Below are 26333 nucleotides of genomic sequence, written 5' to 3'. Positions count from 1 at the left end.
TTTTTTTTACTTTTTTATGTTATGCTATTTAGTTTTAGCCTCAAAGATTCTACTTTCAGTTGAGTTTTTTTGTTTTCAATTTTTAATTCAAACTTGACTAAATTTGTATTGCGTTGTTACAGAAGTAGTTGAACTAATTTAGCACCGAAGTGCCAACGTACGTCATATCCGCCAACGCCAGTCCGTCTGAAATTACTGTCCCCCTCCACAGCGTGCATGTGTCCAACTTGATGTCAGCGCACAATCTGCTCAGAATCAAGCCATATTATACGACAGTAATTACTCGAATATTTTACCCGATCTCAATTCATTCACGTGCTCAAAACGTTACTAATACAACACAGAGATATATGTCGCATCAACCCAAGCGCCTGTGCACAGAGATCATGTCTGGTAAACAGATCGGGACCCACAACGGGACGTTCCACTGTGATGAGGTGCTGGCCTGCTTCTTCCTGCGTCAGCTCCCGGAGTACAAGGTAGGGTCACTCACTAGATCACATTGCAACATGTAGCTGATATGTATATATGTATGCATCGCACCGTTCTTGTCCATGTATAGAGATTAGATGGAGCAGGTCTTGAACCGGCCACTCGGTGGCACAGGAGCCGCACATGCCGTTATGAAACAGCAGCCTGTGGATGATCTCTCTCTCTGTCTCTGTCTGTCTCTCTCTGTGTCTCTCTGTCTGTCTGTCTGTCTCTCTCTCTCTCTCTCTCTCTCTCTCTCTCTCTCTCTCTCTCTCTCTCTCTCTCTCTCTCTCTCTCTCTCTCTCTCTCTCTCTCTCTCTCTCTCTCTCTCTCTCTCTCTCTCTCTCTCTCTCTCTCTCTCTCTCTCTCTCTCTCTCTCTCTCTCTCTCTCCACAGCCTGTTGTACACTCGCACGCCGGATGGATACACTGTCGGCTCAAAAGTCATGCTTTACATTTCAATGAACAGTGTAATACTCGGAGACTGCTTTGCATCATAAAGTGTCATACTGTTACAACAACTCAATTTGTTTAATGTGATTCTCCTTCAGTACTAATTACCATCTCAAAAGACAATCATTGATTTGTCTACGTCAATGTCTATCTTAATAAATGCGCTTGAACTTAATTGGAATCTCATTATACGCAGGCTACCCATAGTTTGACCCATAATGTATGTTCTCTGTTGTGCTGACATTATTTTCTTGTTTTAGGATGCAGAAATAATTCGCACCCGGGACCCTGCTGAGTTGGCCAAGTGTGATATTGTAGTAGACGTGGGAGGAGAGTTCGACCCAAAGAAGCATCGCTATGACCATCATCAAAGGTACACTGTTATATAGCTACACAAACCATAGTAACCATGTATTCATGATAACGCACTGTTGTCTGTCCTGTGTTGTCCTGTTTTTTGCATTTGTTTTTGTTCATGTATAGGCCTACATGTGAAAAAAGCATAAACGCACCTACTGTAACGCCAAAGCAAATTCCTATATGTGTTAGGGATGGACGGGTTTTCGGTTATACGGAAACGGTTTTTTATCATTATTTTTTTATTTTTTTAGAAGAATAAAATAGAATAAGAATAAAACTGGAACATGTCACATGTTTGTCGTGTGTGAAAATAACAATGATACAGTCTGAATCTGCTGCGCAATGAGTGAGAGGTTTGGTCAGTTGTGAAGAATAACTGAGGATTAATATCTAATTGGGATTATATTTAAGGGTAACGAATCACTCTATGGGAAAGATAGTTGCCTTCAGTTATTGGTAGATAGGAAAGGTTTTTTACAATTACTCGCTTACATTTAATAAGATCATTTTCGCTGCTCTCTGTAAAGCGCATTGGGTCACTTTTGTGAGAAATGCGCTATAGAAATAAAATGTGATTTGATTTGATATCAATCAAACTTTATTTATGTTCTATAGCACAAATCATGCATTGAATGTAACTCCAAGTGCAGTATTTACTAAACCACAATATAATAAAACAAGAGCTATACGGATCAAGAGTGTTTGTGCACAGCGCCACTGTGTGTGAAGGCGCTACTGAAAGTGATGACAGAACGCATGTCTCAGAAGATACGCGGTCACTTAGTGACGCAAAGGTAGTTCTGTATTTATCTCTATCTGTATTAGTACATTTATTTTGAAAGCTCTATTTTGACAGCTCTACCATGGGCACTTTTATTTTGATGGGGCATTCTTTGTTGATTGACTTACGACAGTTCAGGACGAGTCAGTCTCGCGGCATGTGGTTTTTATGAAAAGCTTTAAGTATGTTCACTGCATAATTCTAAGTCTAATATTTCAGTGATTATTGAGCAGTATTCAAATATTTAAATACATTGAGCAGCAGCTGAAACTTTGTCTAAGAACCAAGATATTGAGAAAGCAGTTCATTCAATGAAGACGCTGTTCCAAGAGATGATCTTCCGTGCAGGCGTGCACCCTGGATCAGCGGAGCTGGTGTGTTAAGTGTTCATGTGTTTTCTTGTATGGTGTAGCTTACAAAAGTCTGCCTTTCCACTTATATTTGTGAAACTAAGTAGCCTAAATGTGTTGCGACTGTGCTTACGGTGTTTTAATGGTGTTCGACATGAGTGTATTGTAGCAGTAGGGCTCAATTATTTGAAATTGGCGCTCTTTTTTTTCTTCTTTTTTTTTTACATTTATTTTTCGGTTAACCGGAAAACCCCGGTTTTAGTCTTTGACGGTTTTTCGGTTTCAATAATTGGAAACCGTCCATCCCTAATATGTGTATACCTATATGTGTAACGGACCCCTCCTAAATTTCGTTGTTTGGTACCTGTACTGTAGCAATGACAATAAAGTCCATTCATTCATATGTGGAGCTTAATATCTCTAGCTGTCTCAAATTTGGAGATGTAGCCTACACAAGCAGCGGAGGTGATTTGGAATCACACTGTCGTGATGACCATGTGAGAGGTCTTCGGGCTCAAACCCTGCTGGTTACACGCAAGGGCCAAACCAATGTGATAAGCTGCAGCTTATAACGATTTTTTACATAACCTACAGTATGTAGTGAAACATGACATGAGAATCAAACAGCAAAAATCCTGTTAGTTAAACACCGGAGACACTTAATTTACATGAAACATGTTCCATGAATCATTCAGCAACCTGCACATGGGAGGCCAGTGCATTAGAAATTATGCTACTGCTTTTGGGTGAAAAATTCAGTGAAAAAGGATTTAGAGCCTAGTCACATGGAATTAATCAATATGTTTCCGCTGTCAGTCTGTCAACGGTAATGATTGCTTTATGAACCTGGTGAAGATGCTGAAACCCCCCTCGTCTCCATAGCAGACAGCAGGGAGAATGCTGTCCTCTCCATCGACCCCCCTCCTGCTGACTCAGGTGGCGTACCAGGGGGTTGGGGGGGTAGGGGTAGGGGTGGGGGTCGAGGCAGGGGTCTGGGGGTAGGGGTAGCAGTAGGGGCAGGGGTAGAGACTGGGGGTACTGGGCAGGGAGGAAGCAGTAGAGGTAGAGTCAGGGTGTGTGTGTGTCTCGGGGTGGGACACAGAGCCTGCTACATACAGTAAGCATGTGCTGCTTCTAAATGTCAGGTGTTTAACAAGCTGAGAGATGCGTCACGTGTCTTAGGCTACAGTATATCGAACTACCCCACCCCTCCCTCGACCCCCCATTTTCTCCCCCTACCCCCCATTTTCTCCCCCCCCTTCTCATCCTGCCTTATTCTTCCCCCGTCCTTCGCTGGCATCTCTCTATAATTGATGCAGGGGATGTCTTCGCTCCGTCAATTAGCCCGCTAACGACCAAGCCACGCCGCGGCCCCCCGGTGTGCCGCTCATTCATCGAGCGTCTGGTGCTCCCTCTGGCGCTGTGCAGAAGTGTCTCAATTAAAATGGAGAATTTAAGTGACCCACCGCTGTGTGGCTGGGCTCTGAAACCATGAAGAGTGCTCGTCTTTGCGCGTACAGCCGAGTAGGTTGTTTCCCCCCCAGGTGGTTCTATTCACATGCTCTCGGACGCACGCACACGCATATCGCTGTAGCCGACGACTTCGCCCGTCATCGCTAGGCTAATTGGACTACTGAAAGGAAGCACTTATATTTCTGAATGGGAAATGGACCTTGCGTGTCTGTCGATGAGTGTGTAGGCCGGAGTTAACGCCGAGTGAATTTTCGAGGAGAGCGCTCGAATGTATTCTTTTGTTGTGAAACATTTTTTGCCTTTGGATAGGCTATAACAGGCTTTGCGGAAAGTGCTATTTTGTGTCCATTCTGTTAGGATTTATGAATAGAGCCTTTCAGGATACAAGCAGGAGGGCGGGTTTTGATTTCAGTAGTGTAGGACGGACATTAGGACACTTTCCTCCGCCTGTTATTAATGTGGCTAACTCTCCCAATCATCAGCCACTGTAATGGATTTCGAATGTGAACATAATCCCTTCTGAATCTGATAGATTTAGTTTAATGCTACTTCTCTTCACATGCATAGATTTTAATAATGATTAAAAAAAACTAGTTTAGGAAGCTTCAGTACACTGGCGTTTGATCACGAACACTGATAGGATCAAGATGCCCAACAGCAAACTTCTTAAACGCTCTTATGTTTGAAATCATAAAAGATCATTAATTTGTCATGGAAGAGATACTATCAATCTCAGAAATGGACACTTCACTGCAGTATCATGTGGCTTTGGGAATGCGTTTATAAAAGGCTGTTGAGATTAGGCATATCATTTTAAATCACACTCATAACTGTAAATATCGACTAGCCATTTAAGGCCCTATTGATCTGTCCTGTTTGGTCAACTATAGATTTGTCATAACGTATTCAGAATCCTTAAAGATCACATGGTCACATTTAGCCATGTAATTACAGAGTACCTTGTTGCTCTGTGATTTAGTGTTCCCCGGCAACTAGGTTGCCATGTTACATCCAGAGCCGATATAGACTACACTGTGGCTATCTATGGCTAGCGATGCATTGGGGGGAGGTTGCTTGCCAATCTCTCCAAGACATTGGAAACCGTTTTTGTTGTGTCCGATATAAAGTAGCAGTGGAATTTGAAGACACTGAGTTCTGAGAGTCGGCTCGAGCGGGAGTCGATTCTTGTCCCTCTCCAAAAAACTTGACTCCCACGACTCCAAAGAGTGCGATTTTTTTTTTAAATATCGTCCAACGCTAACCGACTATGATCTGACCTTCCTACGGTTGGCCCTGCTCTCTGAAAGCAGAGGAAGTTCACTAGAAATCCACGAGCCTTTCCTCTATTGTCAGGAAGTCTATTTCTCGCGTCCTCTCCTCCGTCTTCCACACGCGTTCCTACTGAAAAAACATCGGAGGAGAAGATCTCGGTTCCTCTCCTTACATACTCTCCTCCGGTGCTTTTTGAGGACAAAGCGAGTGGAGGAGGGAGGAGAGGCTGCGAGGATCGGTGTTCCTAACAATTGAGGAAAAAAAGGCTGTTGTTGTCCTAGGATTTACTACGATGGTTTTCCCTGCTCAAGCAATGTAGGCCTATTTCGAGCTAGTCCGCTAATGCTACTACATTTAGTGCACCTCGGGCTAAGCCGCTATGCTACAACTGGTGTGTTATCTGACTAGATGAAGCGACTAGCGGATCTCCTGCTCTCCTCTCTCTGCAGGACGTTTGGTGAGTCATTCCACAGCCTTTGTCCTGAGAAGCCCTGGGTGACCAAGCTCAGCTCGGCGGGGCTGGTCTACATGCACTTTGGCCGGAAGCTGCTGGCTCAGCTCACCCAGCTGAAAGAGGACGACCGGCAGCTGGAGAAGCTCTTTGACAAGGTCAGACACACAAAGACAGACACACAGACAGACACACAGACAGACACACACACACACACACACACACACACACACACACACAAAGACAGACACACACACAGACAGACAGACACCCACAAAGACAGACACACAGACAGACACACACAAAGACAGACAGACACATACACACACACACACAGACATACACAGACAGACACACACACACACACACACACACAAAGACAGAGACAGACAGACAGAAAGACACACGCACATACACATATAGACAGACACACACACAGACAGACAGACAGACAGACACACACATAGACACACACATAGACACACACATAGACACACAGATAGACACACAGATAGACACACAGACAGACGCACAGACAGACAGTGTAACCAGCAGTAAGAGAGGTGCTGGAGCCCACAGAAAATTTGCTCAAGGAAATATCACCTCTGAAAGGAGACGAGTCGTCGCATCGAGCAATCAAACTTGATTTATTCATGGAACCCATTTCATACAGGACAGAAAAAGGAAAGTAAATGTTCTACAGAATCAGAATTGCTTTTCTTACATCAATGTATGGATATACAAAGTCAAATTCTTGGGATCAGGTTCAAGTAGACATTAGCATTGGAGCAGAAGTACAAAATCAATAATAGAATAAGCAGGATATAAACGCCAAAATCAATAAAAGGATGTAAACAACAGGATATAAACAACAATCAGCAACAGCTGTGTATACAGTAGCGTCAGAACGTCAATAATACAATAGGTGATAGAAGCCAGCAGAATGCTAATCAGCACATCCACATTCTTAATGTAAACAACCTTATGGAAAGGTCAGAGACAAGTCATATCAGGTTGTGCAAAAGTGCTGTGTAGGTTGCAGTGAGATGTGACACACATCTGCAATATGGTGCAAAAGTGAGTCAGGTAGACATAATATGTATTGTTAATGCAGTGGAGGGTTGCCTTGTGCCAGTGTGTTTCTGATTCAGAGTCTGATTTCTTGTGGGAAATAGCTGTTCGACATCATCAGTTTTTTTTGCCCGAGGCTACGGTACCGTTTTCCCGACGGCAAGCCCCATCTGTGCTTATCAATGCACAGATGGGGCTTGGCCCCAAATGCGTCGTGCGAGTGTGGCGCAGAGGACCAAACCGCAGACCATGTTATCCTGGATTGCCCGGTGTACCACCCACCCAACGGGATGCATGGTCTGTCGGTATTAGATGACGAGACGATGACGTGGCTTCTGGAGGGGTGTCCAGAAATATAGCCCAACCAGGTCTCGGGGTGGTAAAAGGGTAGCCCCTCAACCAGGTCTCGGGGTGGTAAAAGGGTAGCCCCTCGGCCCGAGCCTGGTGGAGTGGAGAGGAAACAACAACCCGTACACCGAAGGGTGACCAATTTCCGAACACAAATTTCCAATTTGGGTGACTGGGGTCCTTGATAAATCCTTGATAATCCTACGACAGTGAAGAGGCTAACGTGTGAGTCGTCTGTCCCTCTAGATGTACGAGAACTTCGTGGAGGAGGTGGACGCCGTGGACAACGGCATCTCGCAGTGCGAGGGCGAGGCTCGCTACGCCGTCTCCACCACGCTGAGCGCCCGCGTCGGCCATCTTAACCCGCGCTGGAACAGCAAGAGCCAGGACACAGAGGTGTGTGTGTGTGTGTGTGTGTGTGTGTGGGTCTGTGTGTCTGTTGGCCTCTCTCTCTCTCTCTCTCTGTGTCTGCCTGCCTGCCTGCCTGTCTGCCTGCCTGTCTGCCTGCCTGCCTGCCTGCCTGCCTGCCTGCCTGTCTGTCTGCCTGCCTGCCTGCCTGTCTGCCTGTCTGCCTGCCTGCCTGCCTGTCTATCTGTCTGTCTGCCTGCCTGCCTGCCTGTCTATCTGTCTGCCTGCCTGCCTGCCTGTCTGTCTATCTGTCTGTCTGTCAGTCAGTCAGTCAGTCAGTCATAGGCCTGGGTTGACAGGACAGTTCACTGTTGAACTCAGGCTAGCCACTGGTGTGTTACGGGCCGTAGGTTCCTGCCAGGTTGAATTAAGCTGCTTTTACTGAGTTGATACGTCTGAGTGAGGGGAGAGAGAACAGAGGAAGGCTGCTCGATAACACCCTTCAGAGTAGCAGGCAGGCAGCTAGACAGGCCGACTGGCCGACAGACAGACAGACAGACCGACAGACACTGAGGAAAACGTAGGGGTTTAGCAGGAAAGATTTTCACTCGAGCCCATTATCCTGTGCGGCAGATTAAGGAGGTCAAGAGGACCCAATGACTCTTCCCTATCCTCAGACGGGGAAGGGAGAGAAAGGCAAGGGCCCGGGGGGGGGGAGAACTAGAGCCCTCTTGCTTTAAGGTCCCCCGAGGTCGTCTCTCGGCCTAGGCCTGGTACGTCGACAACAATTACCGCTCCGTCGCCGGCAGCGCGGTCTCGACGGGGGGTATTTGTTTTTCCACTTAAATTCCCGAGAGAATAGCGCTCTTTCGTTCTTGTAATTTCCTCCCACTTCCCATCCTTTCCTCCTGCAGTTCCCCCGGGTGGATCCAGGGTGGATAGAGTTCAGAGGAGGGGGGGGGTGATGATGCATTGTAATAGTCTGGAAATGAATGGCTGATTGAGCCAGATGTGCCGGTCTATGACCTGCGAGTTCTCATACTGGCACTTTGGTGATAATTGAAAAAGGTAATGGATTTCTCTCTCTCTCCCTCTCCCTCTCCCCCTCTCTCTCTCTCTCTCTCTCTCCCTCTCTCTCTCTCTCTCTCTCTCTCCCTCACTCTGTGTCTGCCAAAGCTCACAGCCGAGAGAGAGAGAGAGAGAGAGAGAGAGAGAGAGAGAGAGAGAGAGAGAGAGAGAGAGAGAATGTTCCCCGGTGCTGAAATACAAACGTGCTGAAAATGATGAGGTAGAGAGAAAGTCTGCTTGCGTGCGTGTCTACTTTCTCTGCACGTACATACCTGGGGAGCGTGTGTGTGTCAGGCCTGACAGCCCTGCCTGAGGTTGATGTGGACTGATAAGCACGGCGCTCTCCTGAGGACATGCCCAGGAGCACTCGATTCCTTCGTTCAGTGCATTACCTGTCTAAAGTGTTTAAGAGCAAACCGGATAGAAATTAACAGGAAATAGACCGATCACGACCTCAAATAGGTGCTCCAGCCTCACACTGACGTCACCTGCTGTGTGTGTGTGTGTGTGTGTGTGTGTGTGTGTGTGTGTGTGTGTCTATAGGAGGGCTTCAAGAAGGCCTTGGCCATGGTGGAGGCCGAATTCCTAGACCGGGTTGATTTCTACCAGAGCTCCTGGCTGCCGGCCCGCGTGGTGGTGGAGGGAGCGGTCCAGATGAGGAACCAGGTTGGTACTGTAACCCCCAGGGTCTCTCCAGGCCATCACACTGACTGGCCTTTATTCGGAAGGGCCACGCTTCATATCTAGTTTCAAGTTTATTCGTTACGCTACATTACACAAGTGTAACAGTAAAATTCTTAGGCTTCGGATCCTGACGTTGCTGACAGTAGACAGTAAAAGTGTCAGTAGTACAGGACAAAATAGACAACAAATAATAGGCATTACAGTACAAGATAAGGTGGCATTAGTGCAGGTAAGACAAGACAGGTTGCACTAGCGGTGCCGCTAGTGATTATAGAGTTCACAGTAGTAAGGTGACTTGAGCTTAGGGTTGCTGTAGTCCGTGCCCAAGGGGTGAGCAAGGGGGAGATAGTCAATTGACTACAGTGGGCTTGTTCAAGAGCCTGATCGCCCTGGGGAAGTAGCTGTTAGCCTCTGAGTTTTGGACTTAAAGGTTCCCGAACACTTGAGCCTCATCTTTTGGATGGCATCGGTTCAAACAGACTGTGGTTGGGGGGGCTGGGGTCTAACAGGCTGTGGTTGGGGTGGCTGGGATCTTTGATGATCCTCCAGGCTTTGCTGACACACCGTTTGTGGTATATATCCTGGACGGAGGGAAGCTTACATCCAGTGATGCGCTCGGCTGTCCGCACCACCCTCTGTAGCGCTCTGCGTTTGAGGGCAGTGCAGTCGCCATGCCAGGCAGTGATGCACCCAGTCAATATACTCTCGGTAGTGCCTCTGTAGAAGGCGATCGATATGGCTATCGATAAGAAGGTGTGGATATATGTGAGTGTTTGAAATCACACGTATACAGTACCTGCAGGTATGTGCATAAAATGTTAGAGTTTTATATTATAACAAGGTGGCACTGGATGGCATTATCAGAACCGAGTCGCGATTGTTCATGTGAAAATGTGCTAAAACATACTCCTGAATTAACCTAGGACTTTCATTTTTGCGTTGAACAACAATGTCATTGGCGATGTTATTTCTTTAATTCATAAAGTATGTTTCACCATAGGTCATCAGTCATGACCATGGAGAGGGATGTAAAAATGCATTTTAACACTTTATGAACCCTTTTTGAAATGGTGAATATGATGATAGGACATCCAGTGTTTACGCTAAGCGATACGCCCGACCTACTAACCGATACGCCCGACCTACTAACCGATGTTGAATTTTCAGAATTGGTTAACATTTCGGTAGGGTTGGGGTTAATGGGATGCCGGTTTTTCCTCCCACCCACTCCATCCCTATTCATGCCTCAGTATTTCCCTATTTCACGCTAAAGAGCCACGACCTGAGTCGAGCTGAGCTGTACTGGGCTGACCTGCTTACTCATCCACCATAGTTGTGGAGAAACAGTGCTGGAAATGAAAATGTCTGAGCCAGCACAGTCCTATATAGTATATTCTCTCTCTCTCTCTCTCTCTCTCTCTCTCTCTCTCTCTCTCTCTCTCTCTCTCTCTCTCTCTCTCTCTCTCTCTCTCTCTCTGTCCTATATAGTGGGAGTTGTCCCTATGGTGTTGATCAGGTCTGAGGTGTGTGGTTGTTTTGTCTAGGTTGACCCCAGCGGAGAGGTCTGAGGTGTGTGGTTGTTGTGTCTAGGTTGACCCCAGCGGAGAGGTCTGAGGTGTGTGGTTGTTGTGTCTAGGTTGACCCCAGCGGAGAGGTGGTGGTGTTTGCCTCGGGGGGCTGTCCCTGGAAGGAGCACCTGTTCACCCTGGAGAAGGAGCTGAAGGTGGAGACGCCCATCAAGTTTGTCCTCTACCCGGACCAGAACGCCCAGTGGAGGATCCAGTGTGTCCCAGCAGGCCTGAACACCTTCCAGAACAGGTGAGACTTCAGGTTCAGTTTATTCTGAAATAATATAAGAATATATGTATGTATATATAATGCATATTATGAATTATTAATCATGAATATGCACTATATTAACAATGTATATTCAAATAATATATTTTATTTATATAAATTTATAAATAAAATAATATTCACAAAACTTGAAAATATGACTTAACCTTAAGAAGGTGACGATATGCATGAATATGAATAAAAACATGTCCATCAGAGAATGGCTATTTAAAATAGCAAGCTGAAGTAATAATAATAATAATAAGCTTTATATAGCTTTTTATATAGCACCTTTCATACATAAGAATGCAGCCAAAAGTGTTGTACAATACAGCACAAAAGAAAGAAAAAGGAACAGATTAAAAACAAACTAACTAAATCATAATTTATTTATCAATACAATAAAGCAATAGCAAAAAAGTAGCAAAAAAGCAGCATCATTCAATCCAGTTGCATAGATAATTGATCAACACAAATACAATTAGCAAAGAAAGTGTACAACGAAAGGTGCCAAACCTAGTTAAGGTGTCAAAGAGCAGTGCAGTTAAGTTGGAGCCTCTCTAGGAGGCCAGTAAAGAGTGCATTGCAGTAGTCAAATTTACTTAAAAAAAAAACACATGAATCAGTTTTTCAGCATCCAACTTAAAAGTAAAAAATGCCCCCGTGGTAATGTTTCTTAGATGAAAGAAGGCTGTCTTGGTCACCTTACTAATGTGGGAAAAACTCAGATCAGAGTCTGGGATAACACCAATACTACCTCAATACTACTACCTCTGAAAGCATAGTCAAGTTTTTGGGGGGCCAAGTAAGAGGATTTCAGTTTGGTCCTCATTTAGCTTTAAAAAAAGTTATTGTTCATCCATTTATTGACAGCTGATAGACAGTTAGTGAGGGAGAAAATAGCTAATCATTTGGTTCAATAGAGATGTATAATTGGGTGTCGTCCGCATAGATAGCTACGTACAGTGTGTGCTTTGTGTGATAATATCACCAAGCGGTAGCATATACAGTGAGAAGAGTGAGGGACCAAGGCAACTTCGTTGGGCAACGTCCAAAACGTACTCATCCATTGGAACAATACAAATGAATGAGATGCCCCCTGCCTGCACGAAGTCCGCTGCTCCACAAACCGCCTGACAGCGTATGGGCGAGGGGCGTCTCATTCATCCATACATTTGCCTCACTTCCCGGGTGAATAACATCAAAATAACATCACCCTGCCCCATGTTCCCCAGGACCAGGAGAATCTAGCTAAGGGTGAAATGGACAGTGGGGCTGTTCCAATCGAATGTGGCACACGGGTGAATGGACAACATGGAAATTATTATTAGGCACACAGCACATTGGCATAATAGCGATTTCTTTGTTATGCTTGTTATAAAGAAAAGGTGCTTGTTATAAAGAAAAGGTGCTTGTTATAAAGAAAAGGTCTCTTGTCTTGGAGCTGACAAAAAAATGACAACGGCTCCCGGAATACAGCTCTGTGAAACAATCACCATGACGATGTGGGGTACCTGAACTCCCTGGGGTAGTTTGTTCCATCTGGAAGCTGTTGATTTCAGAGCCACAGTGCTGTTCTGATGATGTCATAAGCCCCCCCCCCCTCTCTCCATGGACCCCTTCCACTAATGGATGTTGTTCAGTTGCAGGTTGATTAGTTTTTTCTCCATTGTATACACACAAAAAATGTCTGAACGTGAAGCTCATGTATCAACAACAAGACTCCAGACTGTTGAACTCTAAGCACAATTCCATTGTTTTCACTCAAATGGCAATTCTAAAACACATTATTTCAAATCTCTAAGCAGAAATTGCGTCATTTAGGGCACTTTGTTCACTTGGAAAACGCTGGTCTTCAAAATGCCACACCCTAATTACCAATTGGTCTCACTCACTTCTCATCTGTTCAAACTCAATTGGCCAAACACTTCACTTCAACACTTCACTTACTTAGGCCGTTGAATTCCCTCGGGAACATAGGCCATCGATGAAACCTTTCCATCCTCTCCGGGTCTTGTGCTCTCCGATCCAGTTGTTGCCATGACAGCCCTTCCGCCTTCATCTCCTGTTCTGTGGTTTTCTGGGTGGTTCTAGGTTCTTCCTCTCTTCCTCCCACCCTGTGGGTTCCATGTTAGAGCCCTGCTGCTTTGTGATTGATTAGTTTGGTCTGCTGAGTGTGTGGCCTATCCAGTTCCAATTTCTTCTCCTGATTTGGAGATTTTCTATCGTGTGTCAGAGTCAGAGAATGGGTGACCTCTACTGTGTTGTGGGGAGGGGTGGGAAACGGAGCAGCATGGAGAACAGAGAGGAAGAGGAAGAGTGAGAGCAAGAGGAGGATTAGTAGAAAGAGGAGAAAAAGGAAGGCGAGCCAATATGTCTTATGAAATCCAACTGACTCAATCATGACTTAACAATGTCTGAGTCCAATAATAACCCCTTTCTAGGAAGCGTTGTTTCATCTCCAGGGCGTTCTCTATGAAGTTTTCATCAGAACGGCAAAGTCTCAGTCTGTAAAATTGACTTTTAGGTAAGCCATTTTTTTAGAGCTCTAGGGTGGGCACTGCTAGCTGGAAGAAAAGTGTTGCGGTCAGTTTTTTTTTCTTGTACAATGTGGTAATGCGCTTACCGTTATTGAACTCAATCCACATATCAAGAAAAGACACTCGTCGCAGGTCATATTTTTTCCCTGAAAAAGGCAAAACACATCATCCAAGTATCTGTACCATTTGAGGATTTTTGACAAAAAAGGACTGTTTTCAGGGTTGAAGACAAAGTTGTGCTAAAAAAAACATATAGAGGTTGGCGTAATCTGGAGCAAAAGTAGAACCCATAGGTGTGCCCTTAAACTGTAAATAGAAATAAAAAAAAGATATATATAACTATTATATATATTATTATACTGTATATAGTCTATAAAAGAAAAGTAATTGAGCTTAAGGACTAGAGGTTTTGTCTTACATTTATCAAATATGTGTAGCCTATACTGTATCCACTGTATACTGTACTGTATATACTTTCCAAGCAATGGAGGAGGCGTGTGACGACATCCAGGCAGACGCATGCCAGGGGTGGATCCGCCACTCTAGGTGCTTTCCCCCCCCCACTGCTTGGCCAGAGTTTATATACAGCACCCTCCACAATTATTGGTGCTATATATATATATATATATATATATATAATTATATTATATGAGTAAAGGCCCTTGCACACCAACGCGTTTTTTACGCGCGTTTTTTACGTCCGTTAAAAAAATAAATTAGAACTCATGTTGTGTCAACCACGCTTGCACACCAATGCGTAATTATTCGTCCGTCAAAAATAAAAACGCAACAGGTTCGATTTTCTGCGTTTTCGCGTCCGTCAAAAGCGTTTTGAGAGTAGTTTTTTTTTTACTCTGGCCAACTCTGGCCACCGTACGAATGTACACTGAGGTAAACAGTGAGAGACATCTCTGAGGTAAATAGTGAGAGACACCACTGAGGTAAAGTAAAGTGATAAAATAAGAGAAAGTGATGGCCTCCGAGAAGCTAATACTACTTGTGTCAGAGCACAAAGCTCTTTATGAAAAAAAGAGCCGTGATTACAAAGATTCAGAATATAAAGACAGAATATGGCAGAGTATTGGAGAGCAGACTGGAATCGGGAATGGTATGTATTGATTACGAAAGATTAGACTAGTGGTCATTATTAGTTTTTCGTTTTTATTTTTTTATTTTTAAATCATGTTCGAAATAAAAGATTCATTCATTCATTCATTCATTCATTCGTAGACTAGTGATTGTGTTCTGGGTAGCTAGCTAGTTAGGTATGAATGCCATTTAGCAATAAGCTGTCTTGTTTTACTGTATAAAGCAGGGGAAGTGAAGAAAATGTGGCGCAACTTGCGGGACACATACATGCGCAAGAAGAGGGATGACAAATGTACAAGCGGTCAGGGAGCAAGAGTCAATAAAAAATGGAAGTACATGGAGGCAATGTCCTTCCTAGAATCGTCCACTACAAAGAGAAGGTAAAGTTAGCCTATCCAGAAATGCACAACAACAATGATGATGATGCTTACAGCAGAGTGCAACTTATTAGCCACACAGTATGGTTTCATAACGCAGATAACGCCTACTTTCAACAGATCAGACAGTAATGTTAAATTTGATGAGGAGGATGAAACAGAGGATAAGGAGGACACACAGACAGAGAGGTCCAGTGTAGGGAAGGAGACAGAGCAGACCAGCTCAGCCTCTTCAGGTATAACAAGTTGAGTTTTTTTTTTTAATCATTTGCACCTACCACTGGTGTGTATAACTCAAAATTAGTTATATTTAGAGGATATGCATTTGGTTTAATACATCGTTTTGCATGCATGTGCTTCCTCCTCTGTGCATGCAAAACTATGGATTAAATCCATTGGCCTTTTGTAAACCCTGAAGCGCTGGGTCAGAATGCCGAATGCATTTTCTGAGATGCGGCGTGCTCTTGACAGGCGGAGGTTGAAGACGCGCTTGTCCTCTTCAAAAAAAAAAAGTTCGCAACGTAAAAAAACGCAACGGACCAGTGTGCAAGGTCTCTGTGCGTAACGTTTTTTTTCGGATGACGGATTAAAAATACGCGTGCGTACACGCACGCATTGGTGTGCAAAGGCCTTAAAAAGGATTATATAAAATCCACCTTTTGGTGAATTAGCTTAATGTCACGCTGTAAAAAAATGGAAAAACATCCAACCTTTAATTTAAGTAAATTTATTCTGGAAGAAAAAAAATCAAATAATTATTTCTAGCAAAAACACTTAGTACATGAAAGTGTTCTCGGAAATTACCGTACAATGTCAGAAATATGCAAATACAATAATGTTAGAATAATAATAAACACACCCCACCCTCTCCGTTTGTGAGACTGTGTCTGACAATAAAAGACAAGATATTCTGCTGGTTATCACACATCGTCTCATCCCACCCGTAACAGTTTAAAACACTTTTCATCATCTTTCTTCCTCCTTCAGTAGGGAGTTTCAACAGCCACTGTATGGCTCATTAGATTCACTTATGCACATAAATGGTAAATGGACTGCACTTATATAGCGCCTTATTCCAAAGCGCTTTACAACGGCCTCTCATTCACACACACATTCACACACCAATGGCGGCCAAGCTACCACGCAAGGCTCCGGCTCGTTCATTGGGAGCATTTTGGGGTTCAGTGTCTTGCCCAAGGACACCTCGACATGTGGCCAGCCGGGGTCTGTGAAACTGGCCCATTAAGCATTAGAGGAATGTAGTGCTCAGCGATAGATTACTAAAATCAGGGGCGTACTACATGAAAACAAAGCATGGCCGTCATTAAAAAGTAATCAAGCTTGTTTTAAGAAGACGCATGGTGACTCATCTTGTCAGGACTTCATCAAAATATAATGACCAAACTGTAGACAGAAGTCTATTCCCAAGTAAACAGTAGTGGCTGACGATGATTGTAATCATTTATTATTTGAGAAGGGACGGATACAATTAACACATTGACGCATTAAATAATGTAATGAGTCTGATGCATTGCATCATCGTGTGTGTTTCAAGTTTCGTGTTTGTGTGTGTGTGTGTGTGTGTGTGTGTGTGCGTGCGTGTGCCTGCCTGCCTGTGCGCATGTGTGTGTGTGTGTGCCTGCCTGCCTGCCTGTCTGTGTGTGTGTGTGCCGTGCGTGCGTGCGTGCGTGCGTGCGTGCGTGTGTGTGTGTGTGTGTGTGTGTGTGCCTGCCTGCCTGCCTGTGTGTGTGTGTGTGTGTGCCTGCCTGCCTGTGCGTGTGTGTGTGTGTGTGTGCCTGCCTGTGTGTGTGTGTGTGCCGTGCCTGCGTGCCTGCGTGTGTGTGTGTGTGTGTGTATGTAGTTAGCCTGAGCAGTATCCTGTGGAGAGAGGCAGCAGCATCCTGAACTCCAGGGACAATCTGTGAGTCACACAGAAAGAGATCCAGTGCACACCATCTTTCTTTTCATGCCATTCATTAAATACATATAACCTCATCTTTATTTCTCCTCACACAGATTCAAAGCCCAGAGCTCGCCAGAACGACAAGGTTAGAAGGATAGATAGATAGACAAGACAAGGTTAGAAGGATAGATAGACAGACAGACAGACAGGTGGAAATCTACTTATCTAGTTATCTGCTGTTGACTCATCAGACCATCTGAGGTTGTGGTTGTGTTGGGAGCGTGTACGCCCGTCAGGTTGGCCTTCTATTTGCCTTCTAGCAGAAAGAACACCTACAGTTTCCAGTCTAATTGGCTTATTCGTGGACAGTCATTATTTTTTTGGCTCATTAAATGTCATTTTTCTGTGCAATTTTGAACTAAGATTGGGTACCCCAAGAGGGGAAAACCTGAATAGTCATGATAGTGAATTTTGCATTTGTCCATTTCACAAAAACCAAGACACGGACACAACCTTGTTAACCTAATACAGTAGCTTTGTGCACAGCCAAGGTTGCGTTTTGTATTTTCAGCTCAGTCCGAAATCTTGTGAAACATCTTCCAATGGAATACGGAACAAAAATGCCCATAGTGAGTTGTTGTTTATCAGGAAACTGGCCTTGTTATTGACCCCCCTGTTGCCTTCTCTGTCAAAGTGACTCGTCCTCTGTGGTTAAGGCCCATCGTGACGTTAGAATTATAAGGTTCTGTCTCAATTTTTGTCCATTTTGTTTTTTACATAACCTGATCCATTAGGTGTTTATTAATGCCTGTGTGGTGTTATTTTTAAAATGTTGACATTTTTTAGTTAGTAATTCATCAAATACAAAGGTTCCATCTCACAAAACACAATGGAATGTAAAAACTTTGACGCTCAATATCTCTGAACTGCCCTAAACGGAGATAGAACCTTATCATTCTAAGCTCACGTCATGCATGATAAAGGGTAAGGGGGTGAAAAGGCAGCCGAGGTCACTATGTTACAGCATCCACATCTATGAAATGGAAGAGTTCAGCCACCAGCCACTTAGCTCTTTCCCTCACTCACCCTCTTTCTCTGCTCTCTCCATACCTCTCCTCTCTCTGTTCTTCCGTCTCTCCTTTTATCACTCTCTCTGCTCTCTCTCCCCCGTCTCTCTTGTTCTGTATCCTGCCCCCCCCCCCTCCCCCTCTCTCTCTTTTGTACTCCTTCCTCTCTCGGTCCTCTCCCCCTTCTTCTATTTCTCTCCCCTCTTTCCACTCCACTGGGGAATCTCATTAGCTGTGGCTTGCAGCTACCATGACCTGAATGTCCACAGAAGAAAGATACCTGTTAGTGGCAGAAAATGCTTCTGAGATTCCCTTTAGTCTAATGTATGCAAAGGTTAGCAGGCCAGCAAGGCCAGGTGTGGATAACACACAGACACACACACACAGACACACACACACACACACACACACACACACAAGCGCACACGCGCCTACACACACACACACATGCACGCCTTATTCTAGTGCCGTGTACCATCCCTCCACCCTTTCTCCGGAAGTATGCACTCGTGCACCCCCCCCCCCCGACCACGGATTGAAACGGGAATGGATCGTTCCTTACAGTCAAGAGGGCCACGCTCGCTCCCAATCCTATTTTAAGCCTAAATTATTAAATGGAAAATCTAAGCGGATTAGAAAAGGGAAGTCCCGTCTGTGTTATGCATACTGACGACTCTCTTCCGGGCGAGCCTAACACCTCTTTTCAACCACGTCCCCAGGCCACCCCCCACCCCCCCCGTCTGGATCGACGGCAGCGACGGCCACACCTCCTTCCTTCACACTATTCCTCTGTATTATATTCCACCGTGCCAATGCTACACGGAACGTTTCGGCCTGTCATTACTGTTGATTTTGTATATGGTGTTATTATTATCATTTGTACTTAGTTTTTTTTGTCCTGTCCTTTGTATTCCACTGCGCTGTTGAGAGGTAACTCATTTCCATTTGGTCGTAGCGGTTGTTTACAGCCGTGTCCTAGGCGTTATTATCATGATAAGTACCAAAGTGCCTACTTCAGTACTTCAGGATCAGGTTGGAGAAATGGGATCCAGCCCAAAGCTTCCAGATGGTTCCCTCACAGGAAGGCATGGTTCCCCCACTAGGCATCAGCCTGGCTGAGCGTGTATGGGCGTCGTCGTCACCTATGTTCCCGCTACTGCACCTGGGAGGGTGCTCACTATTTATATCCACAGCGTCAACCGAGCACGAGCAGACACAGCTTGATCCTCGGTTCTGTGTTTTTTTTGGCTGAGGCATCTAGATGAGCGCTTTGAAAACAAACTCATCTAACGAGTCCTCTTAACAAGGATAGCTTGTCTCAGCTCTCTTCCTCTCTTCCTCTCTCTCTTCCTCTCTCTCTCTCTCTCTCTTTTTCTCTCTCTCTCTTTCTCTCTCTTTCTCTGTCTCTCTCTCTTTCTCTCTTTTTCTCTCTCTCTCTCTCTCTCTCTCTCTCTCTCTCTCTCTCTCTCTCTCGTTCTCCTTCCTTTTCCCTATTGTATTCTAATCCATACCTGTTCTATTTCATCGTGGAAGATGTTGCACTGTTTTTGTCGGTTATTTCCGGAGGAAGGTGAATGGAAGAACGGTTCGAAAATGTTATTTTTCTTGTCTTCCCGCCATCTGGTTGGCTGAGAGAGACTCCTTCGAGAACTCTTTCGCATGACAGAAACAGAATGTGTGACACACTTCACACACTTCACAACCATTTCTACAGCGAGTGTGAATCCCTGTGAGCTGTTGGAGAGGATTCAGCTTCCAACGCTCTGGCATGAGGATAGAGCCTGACTGGGGCAACATTTCCTAGGCCAAAAATAGCCAACATGGTGTTTGTGTTTCAAATGATAGCTTTTCTCTCGAGTGTGTCACCTTTGCTAATGTCTTCCCAAATGGTGACCATTAGAGCCTGCGCCTCATACACCTTCCGTAGTGATGTCTCTCTCCCTCGGTCATTATGGCGGCGTTGTCACCCTCCCCCCTCATTATCGACCTCCGTTGACCTTTTCCGAATTGATCTAAAAATACTGTCATTATTGATGAGGTGATGGGATGAGACTGTTTGAGGTTACCATGGGTTGTGGCAGCCTGTTACAGCCTGGGGCTATTCCAGTTTGATCTAGTCCCCTTTCTAAAAGAAACAAGAGGACTAAAATACCGCAAAAGCACATGGTCCTCACTCCACAGTCAAGCCACAATCGGGGGTAAATAGCTTGTTTTTTTTTGCACCGACATGAATTTCTGCTTTTCTATCAGAATGTGGGTGACAGACACTGACGGTTGACTCGTACCTCCTCCCTGTCGAGCTAATCGTGTTCTCTACGTTAGATTGTCTATTGACTCTGACACTACGGAGCCGTCGACTTCAGAGTGGTGTGATTTTCCGCACTATTAAATAACCATGGCTCTGTGTTGCTCTGTTTGCTGGGGGAGCAGTTGGAACAGGCGGAGGCGGAAGGTTCAGCTAAAGAATATGTCAGTTAAAGGAGAACACATTTCTTTGACACTAGGGGTGGGCATCGACGATCGATAATTGATCGATAATTGATCGATAAGGATCTTGGTCGATCACAAAATAAAACATTTGGTCGATCCCAAAATTTTTTTTTTTTTTTTTTTTTTTTGTGATCGACCAAATGTTTTATTTTGTGATCGACCAAGATCCTTATCGATCAATTATCGATCGTCGATGCCCACCCCTATTTGACACGTGTAGCGTAAAGGATTCACGCCAGCTCTATCCATGACTTTTCATTCACAGTGTAATCTGCCTAATTGTGATCACAATCTTGAATAGCAATAAGCAGTATGACAACCAAAACCCACATTCTCTGTAAGATTTATTAATCAGAATTGGAATTATTTTTTTATTGCCGAGCCTATTCGTGCACATACCGGAAATTGACTCGGTGTGGTTGGGTGCGTAAGACATAAAGGTCCACGTTCGTAAATGAGCTCAGAGCGCCGGAGCGTCCACATGACTGCCTCTTGTCCAATCAAATTACTCGGTCCCTTTATGGCGTCGAACCCAGTGTGCGCTCTGGCGAATTTACAAACGCAGGCAAAGACACAGACAGCAATATAAAAAACAACAACAATGTAATAAACATCACTATATAAGCAGAAATAGTAAAAAAAAAAAAAAAAAAGACAATGACAGAAATGGGCAGTAGAGCAATAAGACTGTAAATTAGAGTATGTACTAATATAGGAGTATTCCTATCTGCAACATGCAGTACATTCCAGCCTCCATGAACTCTGTAAGGAGGGCATAATGTAGAGCACTTCACCTGGGTTGAGGGACATGTGTCCCTTTGCCTTGGTGCCCATCCTCATTGTCCCCCCCCCTCTGTGTGTCCCATCTGCCCCAGGCTGTCCTTGTTGGAGGAGTGGCGCGGCGTGCGCGACGACGCCCTGTCGAAGCTCAGCGGGATCCCAGGATGCATCTTCGTCCATGCCGGAGGCTTCATCGGCGGGAACCAGACACAGGAGGGAGCTCTGGAGATGGCCAAGAGGACGTTGCAGGCTGCCGCCAAGTCACCAGCAGCCAACGGCAGCAGCTAACCTAGTATAGCCACAGCCTCACTGTTAGCTAGCTAAGCACAGTTGTTGACTACACTGGTCCTGTAAGCCGACCTTGACATAGTAGACATACGCTCATGTCGCCGCCACCCAACCTGTACTTAATGTGTATTGTCGTGCCCTTTGTTTTGTAATAAAATACAATCTGAACAGCATCTTACTAGTTGTTGATGATTAGAATTATGTTGGTATATACCTGATGAAGGCGGGTAAAAGTGAGGGTAAGTATGTGGCTGTGCCCAGTGTTGGGGAGTAGTCCCATTGCATGTACAGTAGTTCAGTAAGTAAGCCTTGAGAACCGATGGTTCTCCAGCCTAATGGCCCATAGGGCAGGAGCCTATTTCCTGTTTCCATAGCGTGAGGCGGCTTGATGTACAAGTACACCCCCCTGGACATGACGCTGGGTCTTACCCCCAATCCAACCCTTAATGCTGAGTGCCAAGCAGGGAGGTATCAGGTACCATTTCAATCTCACGGCAGACACTCTAACCGCAAGGCCACTGAGCTGGTGAATAGTACTATTACTACAACTGTAGTTTAATAAAATTTTGCAGTAGCTTGGTAGTAGTTAAACTAAATTCTAATTGTCTTCATTTTTTCAGTAGTAACTGTTTTGCCATGTACAGTAGTGGGTGGTGTAGCTACTGCCTTTACCTTTTTTTCCCTCACTGCTTACCATCTGAGTGTTGTACGCCTTCTGTTGCGTGGACAGGTCACCTGTCAGTACATGACAGGTACATGTCAGCTTCAGGCAGGGCTCTTGAAGGAGAAGGGCAGCTTTTAACCATAGAATGAATGAATGAATGAATGGTCTTTATTGTCATTGATATAGTACAGGTACCAAACAACGAAATTTGGGAGGGGGGGGCTCCCCTGGTGCTAGGAAAGAAAAAAAACAAAAAACAAAAACAAGAAGGGAAAGGAGCTGGTTTACATAAATAAAGGCTATGTACACTATCCACTATACTATACTGTACAAATAAAACACTGTGCTGTATTCTAACATTTCCTATTCTCTGCAACCTTATGTACCCTAGGGTTGTCATATTGCACATAGTGTTATTGCACATTCATTTAAAGTGTCGCAGTTTGCAGGCTTGAAATGTACACATTTGTGCCTCAGCACTACACCTGATTTCAATCCAGCAGCTGCCATCAATCCGTCCAGACTGTCCAGGGCCCAGAACCTAGGTCTTTGCTGTGTTCAGGGCCTGGATGGCCCTGGGGTAGAAGCTGAGCTTCAGTCTGTTTGTCCTTGCGAACATGGTCCTGTACCGCCTGTTCGAGGGCAGCCGAGCAAAGTGTTCGTACCCAGGGTGGGTTGGGTGCATCTTGTAAGAAATGCGCTATACAAATAAAATTTGATTTGATTTGATTTGATTTTGGGTCTCTGGAGATCTTGGAGGCCTTCCCGAGGCAGCGTGTGTTGTACAGCTCTTCCAGAGAGGGGGGAATCTCATTGTCAAAGCCGACTTTGATGATTCTGGTGTTGAATGACAGGTTTTTAACTATGGAAAACTCAAACTCTACTTTTTAGGTCTCCCTCTGCCAATTATTCAGATTTTCTTAAGAAGTAATGTGAAAAATATGCATAAACACAACATTATTTCAGCAAAACGTTTTTAATTTTCACAACAGCTGAATCCACATATGAAAGAAAGCAAACGCATCGCATGTTCATGGGACTGGCTTAAAAGTTAGTTAAAAGGGAGTTATGCAACCCCACCATCGTTAAAAGAGTGATAAACCGGTTACAGTATGCAAGTTACATTTTGGCCATCCCAATCACCTCCCCATCTTCCAGCTGCTTGGTTCCCTCCATGCTTTCACCTAACTGCATGGGCTCAGAGCTACATCAGAGCGGAGCTATCCAATTACAGCGAACCTGACGTATTACCATTTTAAACTCATTAAAACGACACAAGTGTCCCAACTTCTTCCCTTGTAAAGTAATTGGTACCTTGTTAAAATACGTTTTCAGAACACTGGCTGTACCGTCCATGACTGTCATGAGCAAAGAGGATGTTCTGTATGCACCGTGGGTTTGGGCAGACGCAATGTCTTCAGCTTGCAGCCACAATCGTTCACTTGTGGATAAAAGCACCAAAATGTTGCTGAGTGTACCTCTTAGGTAATTCTTTGGAAAAAACCTGTTAGCCACGTACATTTCTAAATGGTTGCCATTTTGGCCATTTTTAACCATAGGATCTCATGGTCAAAGCCGATTTGGATGATTCTGGTGTTGAATGACAGGTTTTTAACTAGGGAAAACTCAAACTCTACTTTTTAGGTCTCCCTCTGCCAATTATTCTGATTTTTCTTCAGAAGTAATGTGAAAAATGTGCATAAACACAACATTATTTCAGCAAAACGTTTTTAATCTTCACAACTCAAACTCTACTTTTAAGTTCTCCCTCTGCCAATTATTCTTCAGAAGTAATGTGAAAATGTGCATAAACACAACATTATTTCAGCAAAACATTTTTTAATCTTCACAACTGCAGCTACCACAGTGCTGTGCAAAAACGTCCAAAGTCCAAAGCTGTAGCATTTGCACCTTCCATTCATTCATTTGCATCCACAAATTGTGGAGATCAGTCCACAAGATCTGACACAGATCACCTTTCTTTATCCATCCCCAGTCGGCAGGACTTTGTGCTTCTGGTTGACAAAGTGTTGATTGACCCCATATGCATCCTGCCTGGTAGGCAGCATGCTCTACATGCTAGAGTAGAGCAGCTTGAGTAAGAGGGATGGCTTCATGGCCTCTGCTTCCAAGCAAATGTCCATCGTCAACAACATCACCTGTCATACATTGTGACCACAACGTTTTCCAGTATCTTCATGTCGGCATAATCTACTATTGGTGGATACTGGCTGATTTTGCTGAAAACATCAGAAGCAATCGACACAAATATCCCAGGTTTGCCATGCAGTCTTCTTGCCGTTCCCACAGAAGGCTGACACGACATCACAGCCAGTGAAGCCAAGGCATGGAAGAACAGAGTTCATGGATGGGAATCCATCGCAGGTTCCGGCCTTGGCCAAAGGCAATCCATAGTTGCCGATCTCTTGCAGGGGTGGCAGAACACACTGACCGGCAGTGTCATTGGCTTTGACGAGGATGCTATTGCAGCGTGTCAGCTTCCTCATGAGGTCCCCACTGTCTTCCTGGAAGGGATTGCCCATTACGGCCATTGGCTGAGAACTCACGACAAGATTTGCGAACAACAATCTTTCCACTACAGAACTCCTGGGCCACCGTAGGATGTTTCTCCTCCAAGGTCACCATATCTCTCAGGTGGATTGGAAGCCATCGTGCATTGTTCATGTTATTGTTTGCTTCTCTGTTGGTCAAAAATGTATGGTTCGATAGCAAGATCATTCATATTGGACAATTCTACACAAAGTTGTTAGCCCCCAAAATAGTATTTCCATTCTGAAAATGGTGGCCATCTTGGAAAAAGTGGCAGCCGTTTGATTTTTGCGTGGCTAACGGGTTTTAGGCTATCAAAAGAGCAATACCCAGAGAGCATTTGTACCAATTGCTATGCTTTTATCCACTTGTGAACGATTTTCCTATGAAAATGCATTTTGCCGCCCCACTACATCAGAATAAGTCCTCACTTCCCATCGGGAGACTACACAGAGGAAGTATCTTGATTCGCTTCATCTCAGCATGCTGACGTTAACTGTGGGACCGTGCGAACAAAGGGCACGCGTATACACACACTTATCTCCGTGACTCCCACTTCTGAGGTCGAAGCATTCATAATCAGCCGTGATGGATACGTTTGAAGAAATTATTATTTTGAAATTACATGAGGTGCTTTTCATGACAGGGGGGGCTGTGAGAAGGGTAATGGCAGAAGAAGAGTGTGCTGTGCAGTCAATTTCCTTCTAATAAAGTGGGGGGATATGTCATAGACTTCCCATTAATACCCCGGGCTCTTTTTTTCTCTCTACCTGTCAATCCTCTTTTTTTTCCTCTGCTTTCCTCTGCTTTCCACCAGGCTCTCCATCTCTGCTGCCACTCTATAGCTCTTTTCATCTAACTGCTGGTGCTGTTTCTCTTCCTGCAGTCTTCACTGTGTGTGTGTGTGTGTGTGTGTGTGTGTGTGTGTGTGTGTGTGTGTGTGTGTGTGTGTGTGTGTGTGTGTGTGTGTGTGTGTGTGTGTGTGTGTGTGTGTGTGTGTGAGTGAGTGTGTAAATGTCATCACTGCATCAACAGATCAACTCATTTATTTCCTTAATTATGTCTGTCAGTCTCCCTCAGTGTGTTGCCTGGTTGGTTGTCCTTCATAGTGTTCATTCATGCAGAGATAGTTAATTTCTTATGCTGCCCTATTCATTTCTCTAGCTGTGTCAGGGCATCTCACCCCTGGCCGACATCCACCTCTCTCTATCACTCTCTCTCTCTCTCTCTGCTTCCCACCTCTCTCTCTCTCTCTCTCTCTCTCTCTCTCTCTCTCTCTCTCTCTCTCTCTCTCTGTCTTTGTAAGTCTGTACCTTAATCAAAATGGAATGGCTATGCCCCCAGTGTAGATCCCACAGACAATTGGTATAATCTTGTGAAGACGAGGGCAGATAATCCGGGGTCTTAAATGCCAAGCTCCCTCCTTTCATGGCGAGCAACAACAAGCACATTAAAATGCTAAATGGCAAAGCATTATGAGTACCTAATAAACTTGATGATTTGTGGTTCGCTTACCTCTGAGTTAATAACAACACTTTCATTGCTGATTGATTTTCTAAATTATATATTATTATTATTACTTTTTTTATTTTTATTTCATACACAAAGAACATTTTAGTG

General features: G+C 44.6%; 1 protein-coding gene across 1 annotated transcript; it reads left to right on the top strand.

Annotated features, from left to right (window-relative positions):
- The first annotated feature begins 207 nt into the window (after nucleotides 1-207).
- myg1 (myg1 exonuclease) lies at nucleotides 208-21672 on the top strand. The gene is made up of 7 exons (XM_080548721.1): nucleotides 208-479; nucleotides 1184-1296; nucleotides 5609-5768; nucleotides 7276-7425; nucleotides 8989-9111; nucleotides 10766-10947; nucleotides 21307-21672. Exons 1-7 carry the CDS (start codon nucleotides 231-233, stop codon nucleotides 21497-21499), a joined length of 1170 nt encoding a protein of 389 aa, XP_080404847.1. The 5' UTR covers nucleotides 208-230; the 3' UTR covers nucleotides 21500-21672.
- The last annotated feature ends 4661 nt before the right edge of the window (nucleotides 21673-26333 follow it).

This window comes from Nansenia antarctica (genome assembly GCF_963989245.1).
Source record: "Nansenia antarctica genome assembly, chromosome: 18".
NCBI lineage: Eukaryota > Metazoa > Chordata > Actinopteri > Argentiniformes > Microstomatidae > Nansenia > Nansenia antarctica.
This window is presented reverse-complemented; position numbering and strand designations above follow the sequence as displayed.